The sequence below is a fragment of the Bos taurus genome, chromosome 4 (genome assembly GCF_002263795.3).
Source record: "Bos taurus isolate L1 Dominette 01449 registration number 42190680 breed Hereford chromosome 4, ARS-UCD2.0, whole genome shotgun sequence".
Classification (NCBI taxonomy): domain Eukaryota; kingdom Metazoa; phylum Chordata; class Mammalia; order Artiodactyla; family Bovidae; genus Bos; species Bos taurus.
This window is the reverse complement of record NC_037331.1, coordinates 23,929,243-23,952,895: the sequence shown is the minus strand read 5'-3', so window position 1 is coordinate 23,952,895 and position 23,653 is coordinate 23,929,243. Positions and strand designations below refer to the sequence as shown.

Genomic DNA, 23,653 nt, shown 5'->3' with positions numbered 1-23,653 from the left:
CAAGTTTTGTCTTAATAGGGTCACAAGAGCAAATGTGAAAAAAGTCATTTTAAGTTTCTGAAAAACAAAATTCAAAAATGAGCAATTGTTCTACCGGTTACCAGAATTTATTATGATAATGCAATAATTAAGAGAGCTGGGTACCCATGTGAGAATAGATAGGTCAGTGGAACTGAGTAGAGAGCCTGAAAAGAGTCCTGCTAAGCAGACAAATATATGAAAAATATTGACTCTAATTCTTGGTATGGGAAGAACTGGGATCCACCAAAGGCAGTTAGGGAGGATATAACATGAAATAACAACAACTTCATGACATATACAAAACCAAATTCCAGTTAACTAAAGAAATAGCACCTGAAATGTAAATGATCATTTTTATAGAATTCTAGTGAAAAAAAAAATACGAGCAAGACCCAAAAGCAGAGGTAATAAAAGATAAGATAATAGCACAGAGAAAGTTGCAATTGCTATTTGACAGCATAGTTATAGCAAAGTTAAAATAAACATAAAAACTGAAAGAACATTTGCCACATATATGAGAGACATATATACATATATAGAATAGACATAGCCTATAAATCAATACAGAAAGACAATATAATAAAATCATGTGCAACATATATTAAAAAATAAAGCACACACAAAGGAAAACAAATGGCTAATGTATTGAAAAGATTTTCCACGTTCCTGGGGAAATGCAAATTAAAACAAGATGTCATTTTTCACCAATCAATTGGCTGAAAACTGTAAAAGATTGATAGTAGCCAGTGTTAAGCAAGAGGGAAATGCAATTTTGGCAGTGAATTTGGCAGTGGCTAGCAAGATATAAATTTTATAAAGCCTTCAACAACATAATTCCACTGCTAGAAATCTACTTAATTCAAAAATGTGCACAAATGTTCAAGGTATTTATACTGTGATGTTCGTTGCTGCATTAAATTTATTGGCCTAACCGCAAGACTACACATAACTTCACGACGATGGAGAAACAGTTAAGTTGCAATGGTATGCTAATCCTTGGTTGACTTTTTCCTTAGATCCAGTCCTCCCCTTCTCCTTCTCTGCTGTGCTCTCCAGGGCCACTCCTGCAGACTTCTTTTCCTAGGATCCTTCCTCACCTGGCTTTGGGCTCCTTTAGGTTAACGGGAAGTACTGCTGAAATGTTGGTTTGCAGGAAGAACTGAGAAGCCACAGAACCTATTTTTGTTCCCTCTCTGCTCTTACCTGACAGGCCCATCATAGTGCTTTTCCCCTGGGTGACCACAGTCCTCAAGCTCTATTCACCTGACCTCCTCTTTTTGTGCCTATAGTTTGAGTGCTAGTGGTTTCTTGAGCTTCCCTGGTGGTTCAGTCAGTAAAGAATCTACCTGCAATGTGGGAAACCTGGATTCAATCGCTGGGTTGGGAAGATTCCCTGGAGAAGGGCTTGGAGGAGTGGTTTCCTATTGATATTAATCTTTAGATTCTCTTTATTCCCATTTGGCTTTTTTTACTTCTTTCATTATCTCTGTAATTAATTATTTGCATTAAAATTCTCTACTTTAAATGCATTAAATTATTTTGATTGCCTGCTTGGAATGTGCATACAACTGTGCAGCTAGTTAAAAAAAAAAGCTATATTAACATATACTGAGTGGAAGAATGTTACTGATAAGTTGCTGACTCCAAGAAGGAAAGTTACTGTATCATTGTTTTTAATTTAAAAATACTTTACCTACACCTTTGTTTAGTATGAACAGTTTTTTTTAAACAAAACAATGTGTATGTTTAAATATTAAATGATAATAATGGTGATAATATTTAACCTTTGTAGGGAAAAACAGGTATGACAAAATGCCTATCAGGATAGGTTATTAGTGTGAAGTAGAAGGGAGGCATGTATGTGAATCTTTTGAGGGGAAGGGCTGCACCTACTTTTGACTTTATTCATTTATTTTTAAAAGTCTTTTCACTTTATATACCTAAATGCTTGGATTTTTCCCATGATGCATAACATTTGTAATTTCAAAACATTCTTAAAGCAGGTAATAAAGCATTGTGTCTAATATGATCACTTTTATTAAACATATATTTCTGTATGTGTTCATTTGTAATGGGAATCCCTCTGAAAGTACAGTCAGTTCTGCAATATTTTGAAAGTGCAAATTTGCTCCAAAAGGATTAATATATTATGGAATACTTTGAACATGCCTTCTATGTGTGTGTCTGTGATTTTGTCTGGGAGAGTTCCAGGTGAATGCTAAAGGTAGTACCTAACTGAACCAAAAGGCTTGTTATTATTGTTGAATTGCTAAGTTGTGTCCGACTCTTTGTGACCCCATGGACTGGAACAGACTTCCCTGACCTTCACTATCTTCTGGAGCTGGCTCAAACTCATATCCTTTGAATTGGTGATGCCATCCAAAGATTTCATCTTCTGTCATCTCCTTCTCCTCCTGGCCTCAATATTTCCCAACATCAGGGCCTTTTCCAATGAGTTGGCTCTTTGCATCATGTGCCAAAGTACTGGAGTTTCCGCTTCAGCATCAGTCCTTCCAGTGCCTTCTGATGAATATTTAGGGCTGGTTCCTTTAGCATCGACTGGATTGATCTCCTTGCTGTCCAAGGGACTCGCAAGAGTTTTCTCCAGCACCATCATTCAAAAGCATCAGTTCATCAGCACTGTTCCTCTTTACAGTCTAAATATCACATCCATACATGAGTACTGAAAAAAAATCATAGCTTTGACTATATGGACCTTTGTCATCAAAGTGATGTCTTTGGTTTTTAATATGCTGTCTACATTTGTCATAGCTTTCCTTCCAAAGAGCAAGTGTCCTTTCATTTCATGACCATAGTCATGGCCTACAGTGATTTTGGGGCCTGAGAAAATAAAATCTGTCACTCTTTCCAACTTTTTCCCTACCTATTTGCCATGAAGTGATGGGACTGGACGCCATGATCTTAGGTTTTTGAATGTTGAGTTTTAAGACAGCTTTTCACTCTCCTCTTTCACCCTAATCAAGAGGCTCTTTAGTTCCTCTTCACTGTCTGCCATTAGAATGGTATTATCTGCATATATGAGGTTACTGATGTTTTTCCCAGCTTGATTCAAGCTTCTGATTGATCCAACATGACATTTTACATGATATCATCTGCATATAAGTTAAGAAACAGAATGACAAAATACAGCCTTGACATACTTCTGTCCCAATTTTGAGCCAGTCTGTTGTTCCATGTAAGTTATAATTATTGCTTCTTGACCCGCCTACAGGTTTCTCAAGAGACAGGTAAGGTGGTTTGGTATTCCCATCTCTTTAAGAATATTCCACAGTTTGTTGTGATCCACACAATCAAAGGCTTTAGTGTAGTCAATGAAGTAGAAGTAGATGTTTTTCTGGAATTCCCTTGCTTTTTATATATTCCAGTGGATGCTGGCAATTTGATCTCTGGTTCCTCTGCCTTTTATAAATCCAGCTTGAACATCTGGAAGTTCTTGGTTCATGACTTTTTGAAGCCTGGCTTGGAGAATTTTGAGCATTACCTTGCAAGCATGTGAAATGAGCACAATTATCTGATAGGCTTAACATTGTTTGGCATTGCCCTTCTTTGGGATTGGAATGAAAATTGATCTTTTCCAGTCCTGTGGCTACTGCTGAGTTTTCCAAATCTGCTGACATATTGAGTGCAGCAATTTCACAGCATCATCTTTGAGGATTTTAAATAGCTCAGCTGGAATTCTGTCACCTCCACTAGCTTTGTTTGTAGTAATGCTTCATAAGAATCATAAGAAACATTACTTGACTTCACACTCCACTCCAGGATGTCTGGTTCTAGGTGGGTGACTACATCATCATGGTTATCCAGGTCAGTAAGATCTTTTTGGTATAGTTCCAATGTGTATTCTTACCACAGATATCAAGGGAACATTTCATGCAAGGATGGGCGTGATAAAGGACAGAAATGGTAAGGACCTAACAGAGGCAGAAGAGATTAAAAACAGGTGGCAAGAATATATGGAAGAACAGAAAAGCTTAGGGGGACACAAAATGCACACACATGTTTAATGCATGTGCCTTAAACATCTGCCACTGTCCACAAGTCTGACTCAGTGTTGTGAGCCATTGTATCCAGATCCCTGGTTTTACAGCTTGCCATATGGTTTCAGATAAGCCTCCTTCATACTCTGTAGTACAATGGACAAGTCTTCTAAGACTAGCTTCCACAAACAAAGGTCAGGTCAGATCTTTTTCAAGATGAAATACCATATTGTAGTTTTTATGCATTTCTTCATCATATAACATGTGCCCAGCTACAAACTGGCACTTGGCATGTACCTCTGTAAGGATTAAATAATGTGCTGCTGCAGCGGATGATTTTCATCACCCCCTGAAAGGAGTTCAAGGTGGAGAGCAGAAATGAGGCACTCTGTGCTCTGGGAAAACTGGCAGAACAGGTCTTCAGATAGTGAGATATTTTTAGAAGCCCAATTCTTGTATATTCTCAAACTAGAAAAACACTAAACTCCTTGATTACATCTGTTCTTTGTGACTAGCAGCGAGCTTCTCAAAAGTAGCAGAAACTTTCTGCAAAAAATATATGCTTGATTGCATGTAGTCGCCCTCATCAAAATCACATATATACTGACCTTTCCCCCTACCTCTTTGGAGAAGCTTCTTAGAGCTATCTGAAATGCTGTGTCCTGGGCTATTGTCCTCATTTTGCCCCAAATAAAATTTAACTTGCAGCTTTCATGTTATATATTTTAAGTCAATACATACATGTATAAAAGTGTGCTACCATTTTTATTAGGTTCTGATTTTTTTCTCCTTGTTGACCATTAAGAAGTTTTTGAGTATTGCATTGTAATCCCATTTTTCTCATTAGCCCCATGGTTTTTTATTGTACAGACTTGCATAGTGTAGTGATTTTTAGTAATAAGCATGTCATATGATAGTGGAACTAATTATACATACATCAAAATGTTAATAGTGTCTCTGGGTAGCAATTTATTTGTTGCTTATCTATAGTGTCTGTTTATTTCTCTGAGGACAGTCATGTGTCAATAACCTAATTACATCTACATAAACATTTTTGAAAGATGAGGTGGGAATCAAAGGATGTCCATAGCCTTTGACTGATTTGGAAAGCTTCACTTACTCATTGGTGATGCAGTCAGTTAAGTGCCTTTTAGCCTACCTAAGTGGCACAAACAACCCATGCTCCTCCTGGAAAACAGAGATAAGGTCTCTCAGCAACACCTTAACTGCTGCTTCAATCCAAATCCCCATTAGCACTAAGAAGAATACAGATGTGAATAGTCGGCATGCCCTTAAATTGGTTTGCAAACATTCAGATGTGAACATGATACAGATGCAGGAATACATAGGCAGACACCAGTAAGATATATTTGGTGCTTATTGGCTTTTGAGGTTAGTCTTATTATCTGAGATCAGAACACCTTGTCTCTCAGAAAATGTGACACTCTTGGGAGACTACAAACCTGAGGCCAATGTGAATGTCCAAAGGGAGAGAAAAACAGGTATAATATTTTCCTCATGTGATTTGCATCTTGAATTTCCACCTACTTTTTCAGAATGAACTTTCACTTGCCATCACTTTGTTCCTTCTCTCCAAGGAGGTATCATGTGGGTTTTTTGTTTATTTCTCTTTTTTTAGTGATAAATTACTCCACCTGCAGCTAAACTCTATTGTTTATCTGTGATCTGGGCAGAAGCCCTTCCTCCTCTTCCCCTCCCGACCGTGGGCGGCTTCTGGGTCAGCGCCCTCTGAACTCTGAACTCGTTCCTGATTGATCCTTGTTCTTTCCTGTCTCGTCACACCCCGTCTGCACACAGACTCTGCTGTTGGCTCCGCTCCGTGGGGCTTTGTTCCTCACGGGTCTCTCTCTGACAGAGGGCTTGATCCGTGCAGCACAGCTCGTTCTCTGTGTTCAGCCTCTGGCTTCAACCACTGAAGCACAAATACTCTCCAGCTGGGAGTCAGACAAGGGCAGAGATGAAGAACCCAGAAGCCCAACAGGATGTTTCGGTTTCCCAGGGGATTCGCATGATGTTTTATGTGATGAAGCCCAGTGAAACGTCATTCCAAACCCTGGAAGAGGTGCCTGATTATGTACGGAAGGTGAGGCTCTCTGGGAAGAGGCTGCTCTTGCTTTTCTCTTAATAAGAAGTAACTTAAACACAGTGTGGGGTTTCATTCATGTCCATTCTTCAAATAATTCTAATAAAAACAGTTTCAAAACAAAGCATGAGGGAAAAGTAGAATTTCCACTTGAATTGAATTTCTGTACAATATCCATAACCATCTCTTCCTGTTAAATTTTCTCTTCCCTGAAATGTCACTCCAGAATCTGATAAAACTTTAAAAAGTTTTCCGGGACACAGTGGTATTACACATTTAGCTGTTAGAAGCTCAGTATCCAATGGTTATGTGGTATCAGTAAACTTTGTTAACAATTTTGTTTCTAAAGGAAAACTTGTCTACCTCCTCCCAGGAAATGATTTCCTGTTTTGTTGTTGTTGTTGTTGCTTTAAGCAGGGTGGTTCTGCAGAATGGATACACAGCTGAGAATTCAACCCTGATTTCCTAAGTTTGAACTTAAACCAAGTTTTCTTTGAAACTCTTAAGTGTTCAGAGGCACTTTTCACTTCTGGTTACTGGCCACGATTGGAAGTGGAAATATCCAGAATTAGAACTTGAATACTGAAGTTCCCCACCCTGTCAGAGTTGTTCCTAAAACACTTACTAGTTCAGACCAGAAATAGAAAAGAAAATGACATCAGAAAATATGTTCTTAGGCTTTGGGTTTAGAAAATTTCAGTACTCATGATCAACTTTCAAATGAGAGAATGCCTTAATTTTTTCAGGATTTTATATTACCCCTTTCTGATTTTTTAAGGAAAGAATGTGGTACTCACATCTTTATAAATCATTATTATTTTATATTATGACATCAAACCTAGCCTGATATTTGTCATCAATTATAGATGATTTTTTTCTATAAGAAAAAACTGAATGAATAAAACTTGAATGATGTCTAAAATGTTTAAAATGATCTCATTCTCTGAAATACTCAGAAGCAAAATTTTTTGTTTCTACAGTTTCAATTTTTTTCAAAATTTTATTCGAGTATAATTGATTTACAGTGTTGATTAGTTTCTGCTGTACCACAAAGTGTATCCGTTATACATATACATATCCATTCTTTTAAAGATTCTTTTCCCATATAGATCTTACACAGTACTGAGAAGAATTCTCCATATGCTATACAGTAGGTCCTTATTAGCTGTATATTTTATATATAGTAGTGTGCTGCTGCTGCTGCTCCTAAGTCACTTCAGTCATGTCCGACTCTGTGCGGACTCCATAGACGGCAGCCCACCAGGCTCCCCTGTCCCTGGGATTCTCCAGGCAAGAACACTGGAGTGGCTGCCATTTCCTTCTCCAATGCATGAAAGTGAAAAGTGAAAGTGAAGTCGCTCAGTTGTGTCTGACTCTTGGCGACCCCATGGACTGCAGCCTACCAGGCTTCTCCGCCCATGGGATTTTCCAGGCAAGAGTACTGGAGTGGGGTGCCATTGCCTTCTCCGATATAGTAGTGTGTATTCCTACAATTTCAATTTTGTGATTCCTGTCATTCTAATATGAAAAATATCATGCACATCTTTAAGGAAAGTGATTTAAAGTGGACCTTATCTTTGTAGTGTATTGATAGATTTCTGATTATTGCCCTTATTTTAAAAAGTATTTTTTAGACCTTGAAACATGTCCTGCCTAATCTTTTGTATTTTCTTGGCAGAATTATTGTGGTTATATCTATGGTTATATTTCTTTCTTTTAAAAATATATTTATTTATTTTGGCTGTGCTGGGTTTTCCTTGTTGCACAGGCTTTTCTCTCGTTGTTGCAAGTAGGGGCTACTCTCTAGCTGTGGTGTGAAGGCTTCTCATTGCAGTGACTTCTTTTGCTGGGGGGTTACAGGGCGCATGGGCTTCAGTAGTTGTGGCAACTGGGCTCAGTAGTTGCGGCTCCTAGGCTCTTGAACACAGGCTCAATAGTTGTGGCACATAGGCCTAGTTGCCTTGCAGCATGTGAACACTTCCTGGACCAGGGATCGAACCCATGTCTCCCGCATTGGCAGACGGATTCTCCACCACTAAGCTGCCAGGGAAGCCTCTATGGTTATATTTTGTATCCAAATCAGATGATAGAATTGGAGTACCTTATTAGTGTGTGTCTGAAATAAACAGATTTCTTTGCCTGTTGGGAGGAAGTAACCCCCGAGGATAGGTTCGTACCTTTTCTGCTATGAACTGTCACTCTGGGCCTCCCACATCGGGAATGACTAATCAGGAAACTTGGAAGAATTTCATACCAAGTACAATAGCATCTCTCTTCTGCGATTTCCTTTCCAGGCAACTCCATTTTTCATTTCCTTGATGCTGCTTGAGCTGGTTGTCAGCTGGATTCGCAAAGGGAAGCCATCAGGCGGCTTGGATGATGCCTTAGCCTCTTTGTCAGCCGGCATTATGTCTCGGCTTCCGAGGTGAGTTAGCTGGTTAGCTGCGGTGAGTGAATAAACTTAAATTCTCCAGGTAAGATGAAGAAGAAACCCATTGTATGGGGAATTGGTCTGTTTTTACACACATCCCCAAAGAACTCAGTTACGGTCATTGTTTAAATGTTCGATGTTTTGTTCATCATGGATGTTTTACATCTGTTACTGAAAATACTGCTCTAAGTATTATTTATTGTGATTACTGAATTTATTGGTGCCTCCTTAAATTTTGTGCCCAAGGCAATTGCTTGTTTTAGCCTAGTCCCAGGCCTGAGTTTTGTCCTAGTTATCTACTGGGAAATTAATTTTGCCTCAGGCAAATTCACCTGCAATAGCAATCTCCCTAATCAATGTCACACAAAGCTCTAGGTTTCTACCGTGGTCTCCTAAGTGGTATCTCTGTCTGGTCCTATTTCCCACTCCAGTGTTCTCGCCTGGAGAATCCCAGGGATGGAGGACCCTGGTGGGCTGCCGTCTATGGGGCCGCACAGAGTCGGACACTACTGAAGCGACTTAGCAGCAGCAGCAGCAGTCCTATTTCACTTGCAGCCAAATATTTCCATAACATGAATCTGGTGGAAACTCCCTCATAGGTTCCTTATGGCCTGAGGATAATTTCTTCCCTAATCTATGGAGGCCTCTGTCTATCCAGCCTGCCTTCTGGTCCTTTGATTCTTCTTCCCCCATTGCAATAGCCATTTGCTCCATATTTGCCATCACCCAGATGTCTCATGTGGTCATCCAAGTGGCCAGCTCCCATTTATTTCTTCAGTCTCAATATAGACTTCTCATGAAGAGTCATACTCTTCAGCAAGTCTTGTCTGTTTTCCAGCCCTACTTTAGGCATCGCTTCACTACGGGCTGAAATCACTGTGGAGTATTGTGCCTACACCATAGTAGAATTTATTAAGCTCACCTGTTTGCCCCCCACCCCCCGCCCCCACCACCGGCCCTTCCTGCTAGGTTGCCTGTAACTTGAGAAAAAGAAGTGTTCTTTCTTCATAGTTTTAACTCCTATGCCTATAATGATGTACAAAATAATTGTTTATGTGTGTTTTAATGGAGTATGGTTTACAATGCTAATTTCTGCTGTACAATGAAGTGAACCAGCTATATGTATACAGATATCTCCTCGCTCTTGAGCCTCCCTCGCCCTCATCCCACTGCTCTAGGTCATCACAGAGCACAAAGCTGAGCTCCCTGTGCAATACAGTAGGCTCCCATTGGCTATCTATTTTATAGATATTACTGCATATATGTCAGTCCTAATCTCCCAGTTTCTCCCACCCTCCCCTTCCCTTCCATGTATACATGTCCATTCTCTATGTCTGTGTCTCTATGACTGTGCCCTGGGACCAGGTTTATCTGTTCCATTTTTCTAGATTCCGTTCATCTGTTAATATACGGTATTTGTTTTTCTCCTTCTGACTTACTTCGCTCTGTATGATAGACTCTAGGTATAGGAATGAAATTGGGTCATTGGTAGAGATATGGCAGAATTTATTATAAATCTCACATTCCTATAGTGTTATGTTGATGGTGAAGTCTGAGGATGAAGGAATTAAACAATGCATACTGGAGTGGGTTGGCATTTCCTCATCCTCCAGGAGGTCTTCCCAACCCAGGGATTGAACCCAAGTCTCTTGCGTCTCCTGCATTAGTGTGCTCACTCAGTTGTGTCTGACTCTTTGAGACCTCATGGACTGTAACCCACCCGTCTTCTCTGTTCATGGCATTCTCCCAGCAAGAATACTGGGGTTCCCATTTCCTTTTCCAGAGGATCTTCCTGGCCCAGGGATTGAACCCTTGTCTCCTGCGTCTCCTGCATTGGCAGGCAGATTCTTTACCACTGTACCACCTGGGGACCCCAAAATAATGAATGCTGTGCTACTTTTTAGAAAGAATACATTATAATGTGTTTAGAGGAGGTACCAGTGAATGGCGGGCTCTTCGGTGTATGAGAGTTTTCCCAAGAGGAGAGGGTGAGGGAAGAGTCCCTCAGAAGTCTGTGCCTTGTATTACTGGTGAATGTTCTCATTCCTGCTTCCCACCCATTGCTGCTTTTACTGTTTTAAGAGTTTCACTTCTGACCAGTGCTCACTGCTTTGGAATGTTTGCATGAACCGCCCAGTGGGAAACCAAGGTGGATTTTTTAAAAATAAAATAAGAACTTAAAGATAGCTGAGAAAACGTAAAATCATTTCCTATGATTGCATAAAATTATTTAGATAGAAAGTAAACCTAAAGGTAAAATTTATTTCATACATGTTACTATGAAAAAGATAGGTTAATAGTTATAAAATAATAGTAATGATAATCAGAATAGTGATTCTCTGAAAAACTACTCATATGGTATCATGCTGCTGTCAGAATCAGAGAATAATATCTCAAATTATTTTCAATTTCCAGAATACTCTAATTGGGAATTTACAATTATACATAATTTCCTTTATTTCGTGCCTCCCTTTAAACAGAAGTGAACAAAAAATATATTCAGCATACTCAAGGGACAAGTATATTTGACTGTTGAAAAATACTCGGTTATAATAGTTTATTCTGAGAAACTTAAGTGTATAGTTTTATGGAAATGGAACAATTGATGAATTGTCAAAATAACCTGATAACTGAGAAGTGTCCTGCAGGAACAATTACGCATCACATATTTTGTTGAGCTGGAATGAATTTATAAAGAACTCAGGGAGACATCAAGTCGGATGAATGCGTCAGTATTTCTTTCACTGTTTTAAGTTTTACTTTGGTCACAAGTGAGATTAGATTGTTCTCTTATTATATTGTAACAACTAGAAATGTAAACTGTATCCTCAGTACTCTTATTTCTCTTCAACACTGTGATTAAAAGAAAAGGTACAGAATTCTAACAAGATACCCAGGGAATAATATTTCTGCTAAAAAAAAAACAAAAAAAAAAAACAAAAAAACCCCCAAATATAAGGGAAATGGGGAGAGAGAAAGAGAAAATAAAACAAACCAGCCCTTCAGGGATAAGCCTGGAGTTCTTTTTCTTCACATCCCACTACTCAGAACACTCCTTAATCTAGCACAAGCTGTGAACTCTGGTGCCCTTTGAAAGAAAGGGAAAAGGTTGTGAACTTGAATTTGGAGCTTATTTTTTATAGTTGTATTTTGAATGAGAACAGCACCTTACTCCTTTTTTTTGTTCACAGTTTTAAATTACGAAATGCGGATAACTTTGTACATTTTACAAATAATTTTATCTTTCACGGGCTTTTGTCTGAAAGATCTCAGCAAAGCGAATTATCTGGAAATGAAATTTCCCAATGTTTTCATTTATTTTGTTGCTATCACAAAAATTGCCAGACATAAGCAGAGAAGAAAAGCTGGTCCTTAGGATCCACTCTTCGCAATCCTCTTTCAGCACAAGATGAGACGGGGGATTTGACCGAAACTCTTAGAACAATATTTCAGTTGAAACCACAGCATCAAGGGGAATCCTTGTGCAAATCGTTAACAGCTGAAGGGTAGATTGTCACGACATTGATCGTACCCTCTCCGAGGGACTAATTTCATTTTCTACACCACCAACAGGGGCTTGCCATGTCCTTAAAATTCATAATTGCAAGAAAAATGGTAGTATACTATTTGTTAATCCCTTTGTGAGGAATTATAGTTTGGATAGTAATTCCAAATAGGCATGTGGCCTCTGACAAAAATAGTTGGGGAAATCAAAGTGAAACCCTGAACATGTTTTTCCACTTTTCCATTCATGTAATGGAAATGCTGTGTGCAAACTTTGAGGAAAAACAATGTTTATTTGAGGATCTAAGTTTCATTATAACATAAAAGTCAAAGTAGCTTGAAGATCAGTAGCATACTTACCATATTGATGGAAAAGATCTATGTGTATCTTTCAAATCTTTATGTAAGGAAAATTATTCAACAGAGACAAGATTGTATCTTGTTTACAAGCCTGTCAGACAGACCGCAATGCGTAATAAATGTCCATCTGTCCTAAGAACCAGATTCTGAGCAGGCTTGCATCTGTTTTCCTCTTCTAGAATCCAGTAGGCAGACTTCTTAGTAAGAATCTAGTCCTGAAGTTATAGACAAGCATGTGTATTTATCGTAGTTAAATGCAGTGTATCGTCTGCAGATAATATGCCTTTCTATTGGTTAATTGCATAAATGACTATACAAAATAAAATGAAATATTGACTAAATCAATTTTTTAAAATCTTGCTAAAACTTGTGAAATATCCTGCTACTGAAATGCTAACGAGTGAAAAATAATCACATCTTTTTTTTTTTTTTCCTTGCTTGTTGAAGCAGAACTCAATTTCCAATCCTTCATTAAAAAACTGGGACTTCAATTTGTTACTTCCTTCCAGTGTTTCTGCTTCCATAAATTGCGTCCTCCCCAGAGAAATTTTATTCCTGATATAAATATCTACAGTATGTTTGTTTTTAATGGGTTCATTTATTCTGTTGAAACAGCAGATTATAAATCAAATTGCAATATTTGGAGGTATAATTTAAGTAGGTAAATTTTCAAATGAGTTGGGGACACTCCACTTTTAATACATATGAGTCATTGCCAATTTTTACTATGGAACTATGTCTGCAATGTTGTGCCAAATGTATCTACAGTTTCATTGGCCATGGCTGCCATGGCATTTTCCACTCCTGACAAGAAAGTTTCATCAAAAAAATTAATAAATAAAAAGCAAAACTTAAAAGGAAGTTAAACTTCTTTGAGATTCTTTTGACTCCTTGAGGTAGGACTAGAGAATAAAGGAAAATTGTGTACTGCATTTTTATACTAGACTTTAGTAGCAGAGTTGATACTGTTTTTGGCAACATCAGACTTCTAACAAATGAGTGTCTGCCATTTGGGGTGATGAAACTTAGTAAATATTTATTCATTGTCCTAAATAAGAGATACATTCATTTATGTAATATTAATAATGGCATTTTATTGTGAATATTAATATAGTCATATTAACTGAGAAAATTATGAAAAGACCATCCCAGGCAAACAAAGTACATTTTAAAAACCTGCGGTTATGTTAGTTATTTTTGCTAGAGAGAATGCCTCATGTCCTCTTAACTTTTACCTTAGAAACCTCATCAGTAGACTTTGTTTTTCTTAATGATGTAACTTCAGAGATTGCTTCTACACTGTCCTTCCTGAATGAAGGAAGCTTCCTTGTGCTTATTAAGTCTGTGTTTGTGTGCTTATTCAATAGAGTTACTGAATTACTTGAAGTAATTTACTTGTTGCAAAGTAAAAAATGTAGCACATTTAGTTCTTTCACAGAAGTCTCTGGTTTTGTGGTTGTTTAAAAAAGAAATTAAGTTAAACGATTGATTTGTAAATGTCATCTCACGGTAGGAAACAGCAGTACAAATGTTGTCTGCCTGCAGAAGGTAGAGCTTGTTGTTATACACTTTGTTATTACTAAGCAAAAATCAGTATTCCACTAGATGGAGCAAAAGGGGCAGTAACTTTGCAGACAGCGCAAGTTCCTGGGCCAGGTATAAGAGATTTTGAAGTAAATAATTTAATTTCTTGGAAAAAATCAATATAAATACATATATATTTCAAATACGTATTTATTTATTTATAACTTCCTGAAACTTGTAAGGGCATTTTGAGTGATCTCATTTAAATATTGGTTTATTTTTTAGTCTCTGACAAGATTTTTAGAAATAAAGATGCCTGATTTATTTTTTTCAGTTTTGTATCATCTGGCCAAATTAAACAGTACACATTGCCCTAATGATAGTTACGAAATAGTACAAGTTGGCAGATGTCTGTGAACACTGGGTACAGAATTCTACTGACTCTGAAAGTTGGTTTGAAATGTTTACAGTTTGCAGTGAGAGCATTACATCAGTTTTTAGTCGCTTGATTAATGATGAGAGTGTGCGAATATTTGAGAGCTAGATAATTTGAGGATCCGTTCAGCCTAATATTCTCATATCTGAAATTAGATAATGAGAAGGTAAACAATCTCTCCAGTGTTACCTTTCCCTACCTTTGATGATGGGAATGTTCAAACTGAGATGATTTTGATAAAAAATTAGCTTTGTAATTCTCAGTCCCCAAATGATATTTATTCTCACTTACTGATTATTGGAAAATCTCAACATAATAAATTATATTTTTAAAAATCCAGCATCAGTACTGGAACAGTATTTTGATATCTTACCAGAATTTATAGTCACTAAACTTTGACAAGATAGGTATTTTTATTGAGGTACAGTTGATTTATAATATGTTAATTATTGCTGCACAGCAAGATGATTCAGTAATGTATCTATATATATAATTCTTTTTAAAATATTCTCTTCCATTATAGTTTATCATAGGATATTGAATATAGTTCTCTGTGCTATACAGTAGGGCCTTATTATCATCCATTCTGTATATAAAACCTTGGGCTTCCCTGTTGGCTCAGTGGTAAAGAATCTGCCTGCGAATGCAGGAGACGTAGGTTTGATCCCTGGTCCAGGAAGATTCCCTGGAGAAGGAATTGTCAACCCACTCCAGTATTTTTGCCTGGGAAATCTCATGGACAGAGGAACCTAGTGAGCCATAGTCCATGTGGTCGCAAAGAGTGGGACACGACTTAGTGACTAAACAACAATATAAAAGCTTCTCTCTGCTAACCTCAACCTTCCGCTCCATCTCTCCCCCAACCCCTGACCCCTTGGCAACCACCAGTTTGACTGGACAAATTTCTAGTGTGAACAGAAAATGTTAAATAAAACACATTAAAAATTAGCTGTCTTTCATTTGCCAACAGATAGGCCGCAGGCCTAAGAGAAATAGCTATTTGGGAAGAATTTATAAAAAATATAGGACAATGGGAGCAAAGCCTCTAGGTATACAGGCTGTTGATGAGCTGTCTAATGCCTCCTATTTAGATCATGTTCTCGCTCTTGCACTCAAACTTCATGAGAAAAGGATCTCACTCAGTTCAGTTCAGTCGCTCAGTCATGTCCGACTCTTTGCAACCCCATGAGTTGCAGCACGCCAGGCATCCCTGTCCATCACCAACTCCTGGAGTTCACTCAAACTCACGTCCATCAAGTCAGTCATGCTATCCAGCCATCTCATCCTCTGTCGTCCCCTTCTCCTCCTGCCCCCAATCCCTCCCATCATCAGAGTCTTTTCCAATGAGTCAGCTCTTCGCATGAGCTGGTCAGAGTACTGGAGTTTCTGCTTTAGCATCATTCCTTCCAAAGAACATCCAGGACTGATCTCCTTTAGAATGGACTGGTTGGATCTCCTTGCAGTCCAAGGGACTCTCAAGAGTCTTCTCCAACACCACACTTCAAATGCATCAATTCTTCGGCGCTCAGCTTTCTTCACAGTCCAACTCTCACATCCATACATGACCACAGGAAAAACCATAGCCTTGACTATACGAATCTTTGTTGGCAAAGTAATGTCTCTGTTTTTGAATATGCTATCTAGGTTGGTCATAACTTTCCTTCCAAGGAGTAAGCGTCTTTTAATTTCATGGCTGCAATCACCATCTGCAGTGATTTTGGAGCCCCGAAAAATAAAGTCTGACACTGTTTCCACTGTTTGCCCATCTATTTCCCATGAAGTAATGGGACCAGATGCCATGATCTTCGTTTTCTGAATGTTGAGCTTTAAGCCAACTTTTTCACTCTCCACTTTCACTTTCATCAAGAGGCTTTTGAGTTCCTCTTCACTTTCTGCCATAAGGGTGGTGTCATCTGCATATCTGAGGTTATTGAGATTTCTCCCAGCAATCTTGATTCCAGCTTGTGCTTGTAGCATTTGGTTATTCCAAGCCCCTGTGTTACCTCATTTCCATCTCTGTATGATAAAGTAAGCTCGCTACATATGCAAATTGCATATGTCTCTTCCCTCAGAATAGGGGTTAGAATTGTTTGAATTCCAGCGTGCAAAGTCATAAGCAGGGGAGAATGGTGGAATTGGGAAGAGAAAGAGTAAAAGGTTTAGCTTTACAGTTCTGGGTCTGGTGGGAATATTTTTGAAAATGTAGGTGCTATTTCCTGCAATCAAGAGCTTTGCAGAGCTTGATAATCATTTCCCAGCTGTATCCCTTGCTGAATTGTTTCTAGTTGTGGGTATTCCATGGCCATTTTTTCCCATTTATGATGGAAGAGGATCATATCCATCTTGCTGATAGAGAGCTGGGGATTTAATTCCCACAGCTTCTCCTCTCTTCCTCTTTACCTTGAAAAAGTTTAGCTTTGTGCTAAGGTGTGAAAAAAAAAAAAAGAAAAAGTCTTGACTGTAGTATGTCAGGCATATTTCAGCTCGATTTGTGTCAACCCTAAAAAGTAAGTTGACAGAATAATAAATTGAGTGCCTGCTCAAGACCTGGCACCTGTACAGGAAATAAAGACACATTTCAATTGCAGGCAGGTTCTTTTTGTTTTACAAATGGAAGTTTTCCAGGGATCCCCTGTTTCTTTTACTGAAATCTTGGTATCTGAAAGCCTCTTTTAACTGTCATTGGAAAACTTGACAAGAAAGACAGCACCTTTGAAAAGAGATACTGAGCTGGTGGGACACGGATGAGGCAGGTGGCTGTATTTGCCCTCTTCACTGCTATGTCTTCCCTTTTTTGTGCTCTGCCTGACACCCAGTAGATTCTTAATGGAAATTCATTGAAAGATTGAATGAATTCATGAGTTGACCTGCTTTGACACTGTGTACTAAAACAAATGTCAAAAGACTGCAGATTATTTCAACTTTCTGTTGCATTTTCTTTTTTTTTTTTTTTTAATCCGTTGCATTTTCTGTCTTAATATTTTTCTTTCTGGATCAGTCTTTTGTATTTAGGGTTATCAACTGGGACAGTTTTGCTCCTAGGAGACATTTGGACAGTTTGTTATCACACCAGAAGTGGAGGGCTGTGTTGCTGGTATCCAGTCAGTAGAGACTGGGGATGCTGCTCACCCGCCTACAATGCACAGGACCAACCCCCACAACAAAGAATTATCTGGCCCCAAAGGCAACAGTGTCAAACTTTAGAATCTCTGAGAAAACTTAAGTTAGACCCTTTAAAATTCATATTATTCACTATTTTTTACCTAGAATTTGAATTTTATTTGGTCAGTCCTCTACCACTGAGTCCTAGGGAACAATGTTAAGTTTCCTAATTTGAGTAATTGTTTTCACAAGACAGACCCCTACAACTGAGAATTATTTTGTCTGGATGTCAGTAATGAATGACATTGTTCAGAAGTCATAGTCTAGATATGAATTACCAACCAAGCTAACTTACTTTACAATAAAATTTTTTCTACCCACCCCCCACCATGTTCAGAAAGTAAAGAGTCTGCCTGCAATGGAGGAGACTGTGGGTTCAGTCCCTGGATTGGGAAGATCCCTTGGAGAATGGAACGGTGGCCCACTCCAGTATTCTTGCCTGCAGAGTTTCATGGATAGAGGAGCCTGGGGGGCTACAGTCCATGGGGTCACAAAGAGTTGGACACAGTGAGCTACTAACACTCTCACCCTGATCAATAACCTGGATGACAAACTGGAAGACACATTTCAAATCTCAAGTTCTTGAATTCCTCGGAGTTCCAGAGCAGGGTGAGAGCCCCTGGCCCATTGTCTATCCTGTCCCATGAGGGACCTCACATACCTATGTGTGGACACCCAGATTGCTCATCCCATCTCTGTCTACATGTCCAAAAAAGCCACTTTTATCTACCTTGTCATGGTGAACCTTTTCCACACCCACAGGTGGGCCCTCTGGAGGTCTGGACCAGGAAAGGGACTCATGCAGGTCCTGAAAGCAGGTTGAAGGCCGCCTGACAGGGGGGGTTCTGGAGTGTCCAGGGCTTGGACTGAGTTGTGACAGGAGTGCTGGGTAGGCAGTCCAATTGGGTCAGGGACTCGTCTTTAAGGACAAAATGGCTCTTTCCAATCATATAATTGTTGGAGGAGGCCATGGAGAGGAGGTGACGCTGGTTGACGTATAAGCTGAACCTTTCTTACCCTTCCCCTCTCTTCTGCACTCTGCCCTGTCTGTGGAATGTAAGTTCCACCCACAATCCCATGCTATTGGCAGCTGTTTCAAGGATGAATCCTTGAGAGAGTAAGGTGTTGTTGAGGCCATCTTGCCTGAATAAATGAATTAACCCAGTGAGGACCTTTCCGGAAACTCTCAAGATTCTGGAGGGACAGTATGGAGATTTATGTTTCCCATAGCCACCGACAAACCAGCTCTGTAAGTTCCTTTGTTTATAAAAACTGCCACCTCCCAATCTAGAGTGTTGCATCTTATTCTTTAGTCTCTTCTTACTCTACCTGTATGACCAAAATTTATAAACTGAAAATAATCTTAAATTGAAATTTGAGTTTTAAGATCTGATGATGCATAATCCTTTTTGAAAGTATAGGCATTTGTCATTTCTATTGATTATTTTATTAGTGCCATTGGGAAGAGGACTAGTGTTTTGTGTTACTGATTAAATAATAACTTGAAGAATTCAAAATATGGGGCTATTTTAAAGTTCTTATCGATAAATCACAGTTAAAATCATATCATAATTAAAGTCAAAAGTAGATTAAAAGTAAATACCTGGGTCTCCAGCAAACCCAGTAACATGTTCATTCATAGAGGCTGACTGTGTAAAGGGAAATATTAGTAAAAGAATGAATATAAAGAGAAAACTAAAGATCTGCTTCTTTGACTTTTATTTAAAATTAGTATATTTAAGAACTTCCTCAGTTCATGGTTTATAAATAAATTTTTATTCAGTAGTATCATTCATTTTACATATGAATGATAAATATAAGTGAAAAAGTTAGTTCAGTCTTATCTATAAAATGATAAAAGCAATGATTAGCTTGAGTCTGATCTTAAATTTGCTCACAGAAAACTTAAAAGGAAAAATACTCCTGTTTATAAAATTGAAGTATATTATGTATATTTTTGAAAGTTCTTGAAATAGAATTTGCAGAAGCTTGATTGAACAGGTGGTAAGAGATAATTTATATGAGTTTTAAAAACAATTGTTTACTTCTAGGAAAAATATTCTTTTATATTTTGAGATCAACAGTTTGTTACTACAAGGAATCAGATCAGATCAGATCAGTCGCTCAGTCGTGTCCGACTCTTTGCGACCCCATGAATTGCATAACTCCAGGACTCCCTGTCCATCACCAACTCCTGGAGTTCACCCAGACTCACGTCCATCGAGTCAGTGATGCCATCCAGCCATCTCATCCTCTGTCGTCCCCTTCTCCTCCTGCCCCCAATCCCTCCCAGCATCAGAGTCTTTTCCAATGAGTCAACTCTTCTCATGAGGTGGCCAAAGTACTGGAGTTTCAGCTTTAGCATCATTCCTTCCAAAGAAATCCCAGGGTTGATCTCCTTCAGAATGGACTGGTTGGATCTCCTTGCAGTCCAAGGGGCTCTCAAGAGTCTTCTCCAACACCAAAGTTCAAAAGCATCAATTCTTTGGCGCTCAGCCTTCTTCACAGTCCAACTCTCACATCCATACATGACCACAGGAAAAACCATAGCCTTGACTATACGAACCTTTGTTGGCAAAGTAATGTCTCTGCTTTTGAATATGCTATCTAGGTTGGTCATAACTTTCCTTCCAAGGAGTAAGTGTCTTTTAATTTCATGGCTGCAGTCACCATCTGCAGTGATTTTGGAGCCCCCCAAAAATAAAGTCTGCCATTGTTGCCACTGTTTCCCCATCTATTTCCCATGAAGTGGTGGGACCGGATGCCATGATCTTCGTTTTCTGAATGTTGAGCTTTAAGCCAACTTTTTCACTCTCCTCTTTCAATTTCATCAAGAGGCTTTTGAGTTCCTCTTCACTTTCTGCCATCAGGGTGGTGTCATCTGCATATCTGAGGTTATTAATATTTCTCCCGGCAATCTTGATTCCAGCTTGTGTTTCTTCCAGTCCAGTGTTTCTCATGATGTACTCTGCATATAAGTTAAATAAACAGGGTGACAATATACAGCCTTGACGAACTCCTTTTCCTATTTGGAACCAGTCTGTTGTTTCATGTCCAGTTCTAACTGTTGCTTCCTGAGCTGTATACAAATTTCTCAAGAGGCAGATCAGGTGATCTGGTATTCCCATCTCTTTCAGAATTTTCTACAGTTTATTGTGATCCACACAGTCAAAGGCTTTGGCATAGTCAATAAAGCAGAAATAGATGTTTTTCTGGAACTCTCTTGCTTTTTCAATGATCCAGCGGATGTTGGCAATTTGATCTCTGGTTCCTCTGCCTTTTCTAAAAGCAGCTTGAACATCAGGAAGTTCACGGTTCACATATTGCTGAAGCCTGGCTTGGAGAATTTTGAGCATTACTTTACTAGCATGTGAGATGAGTGCAATTTTGCGGTAGTTTGAGCATTCTTTGGCATTGCCTTTCTTCGGGATTGGAATGAAAACTGACCTTTTCCAGTCCTGTGGCCACTGCTGAGTTTTCCAAATTTGCTGGCATATTGAGTGCAGCACTTTCACAGCATCATCTTTCAGGATTTGGAATAGCTCAACTGGAATTCCATCACCTCCACTAGCTTTGTTCCTAGTGATACTTTCTAAGGCCCACTTGACTTCACATTCCAGGATGTCTGGCTCTAGGTGAGTGATCACACCATCGTGATTATCTGGGTCATGAAGATCTTTTTTGTACAGTTCTTCTGTGTATTCTTGCCATCTCTTCTTAATATCTTCTGCTTCTGTTAGGTCCATACCATTTCTGTCTTTTATTGAGCTCATCTTTGAATGAAATGTTCCTTTGGTATCTCTGATTTTCTTGAAGAGATCCCTAGTTTTTCCCATTCTGTTGTTTTCCTTTATTTCTTTACAAGGAATACAGAGTGCTATGAGGATCCAGTTTGAGATGCTAAGAAAAATATCTAAAAAGCTTGAAGCATGTGTGTGTGTGTATGTGTGTGTGTGTGTGTGAAAGGAAGGACAGAGTAGAGAAGAGAGGATGGAGTTAGGCAGCAGCAACTTAAACTTTATTGGATTAACACATGTTAACTTAGTAGGCATTTTTCAGTCCTCTTTAAAAACATGCTGTTTATAATTTTCTACTTTTTACATTTCCTTTAAAAAGCACCCTTCTCGTGTTCTTTATTAAGATTTAGAAATGACAGTCACAGCAAACAGTCATAGTTTTGTCATATTTTGTTAAATGGGTTCTGTGAAAAGTATTTTTAAGAGACACATAAAAAGAACATCCTGCTAAGTTCCATGAAACAGAGAAATAGTTGGCATCCGTGATGCCTGTGAAACAAAAGGAAACATGGTATGAATCACTTGGATACCAAGGGAACTGAGCCTCTTCAAAAGCAAGATAGAACAGCAAGAAACCAAGAAAAAGAGGGAAAGGATCTTATTTTTACATGTGAACAGATTCACTTTTGTATATAATCTAAAATGTTTTAGCATAAGTTAACCTCTAAAATATAGTATAATCATTACTGATAGATTTTATCTTTCCAGGTTGTTTTCCAGGAGCATTGAGCTGACTAGTTATGTTTATATCTGGGAGAACTACAGACTCATTAGTTTGCCTTGGGATTCTCCATGGACTTGGTATTTAACTTTCTTGGGAGTTGACTTTGGTTACTACTGGTTCCATCGTATGGCTCATGGTAAGTTCCAAACCAAGGCTTTATTGCTACTGAACTTACGTTGAACTGTGTTTGCCACTTAGTTGGTATTCAGTAAATATTTATTGAATGAATGACTAAATGAATAACTTATTTACAGTATCTAAAGATTAACAATGAAAATTTACTTTGCGTTTTAAATGGAAACAATCTGAAGTCATTGTTGAAAAATGTGAAATTACTAGAGGTACATATTTCACACTTCTTGTATATAATGTATTTTTGTTAAACCCTTTAGAAAGTCCTGGCTATTGGATCACTTCACATCCCAATTATCTAGGGTCATTCAGAAGAGCTTTGTAACAGCCCGGAATCCTAGCTAACGTGCTGTCATGTAAGCCTGATTCAAGTTCTTGGCTGTGTTGCCATGTTACAAATGAAAATGCAATCAGCTAAGGCGCTAGCCATAATGCACTTGAGTATGACCACAGCTTTGCACAATTTCTCATCTGGTATAAAACCTTCATATTGTACTCGTTCACTGAGTTTGCTTGTGTGGATTCTTGGCTGCACTTTCCAAAGAAATGTTTTGTTATGGAAAGGAAAATGGAGGAGCACGGAGCTGTCTAAATCTCTTACTGGAATAAGCTGGGGTTGAAGAATGATTGTAGAGGTAAGGTGAGCTAGTGGTCTGTAAGGAGGAAGGAGGCATGCAAAAGTATTTCTACAAGGAAATGGAGCAAAGTGCTAATTTGGGCAATCTACTGAGGAATTGAACTCAGGATTTCAGTGGGTAGTTGGGTTGAGTGGGTGGGGAGGAAGGAAGGAAGAGGAAGAAACCTGGAATAATAATACAAAATAGACGGGGGATGGAAAGGAGAGCCACGGAGATCAGAGTGAATAACTGAGCTATGTGTGTGGGAGTATGTGTGACTAAATGTCCTTGCCAAGCAAGGATGAAGGAAATAGGAGTAGCACAGACAGCATCAGGCTAAAGGCAGCTAAACTTTACACACAGTGTTATTTTGTTAAGCACTTTAAATGTGACATTTAATGACACTGTAAAGAGTGTTAATTCAGTAAAACAATTTGGAGGGAACAGATAAACTAGAAAAAGTTGTTTGTTTTGTGTGTGATAACCTTTGCCTTTGAAAATAGTAGATCATCTCCTGACATCATTTCCTTGTATATAAATGAAAGAGGATACTCCCAAATTGAACATGATTAAGAATAAAATAGGGTCTACGCAGTAAACTTTGTATTTCATTTCAAAACAGTAGTTTTCTCCCTGAAGCAAACCCATTGGCAATTTCCCTCACTTTCTGTTGTAGCAAATGGGTAACGCAGAGAGCATTTACACTGTATTAGTTAATTTCAGGAACTTTCTAATATCACACTGTCCTGTACAGATGTGTTTGTTTGGAAAATCTGCAAATTCGCTTAATCTTTGAAAGTCCATTATAACAGAAAACAAAGAACCAACAAAATATAACCAAAT

General features: G+C 38.5%; 1 protein-coding gene across 2 annotated transcripts in view; it reads left to right on the top strand.

The window, feature by feature from the left end:
• Nucleotides 1-5,854: 5,854 nt before the first annotated feature.
• AGMO (alkylglycerol monooxygenase) overlaps nt 5,855-23,653 on the top strand; it is a 389,432-nt gene continuing 371,633 nt past the window's right edge. The window contains exons 1-3 of one of the 2 annotated variants that reach the window (NM_001192973.2): nt 5,855-6,123; nt 8,418-8,548; nt 22,046-22,197. In NM_001192973.2, the coding sequence (NP_001179902.1) occupies nt 5,998-6,123; nt 8,418-8,548; nt 22,046-22,197 (409 nt within the window). In that variant the 5' untranslated portion in view covers nt 5,855-5,997. The remainder of the gene's footprint in view (nt 6,124-8,417; nt 8,549-22,045; nt 22,198-23,653) is intronic. The other variant, XM_005205212.5, reaches the window with a different exon arrangement.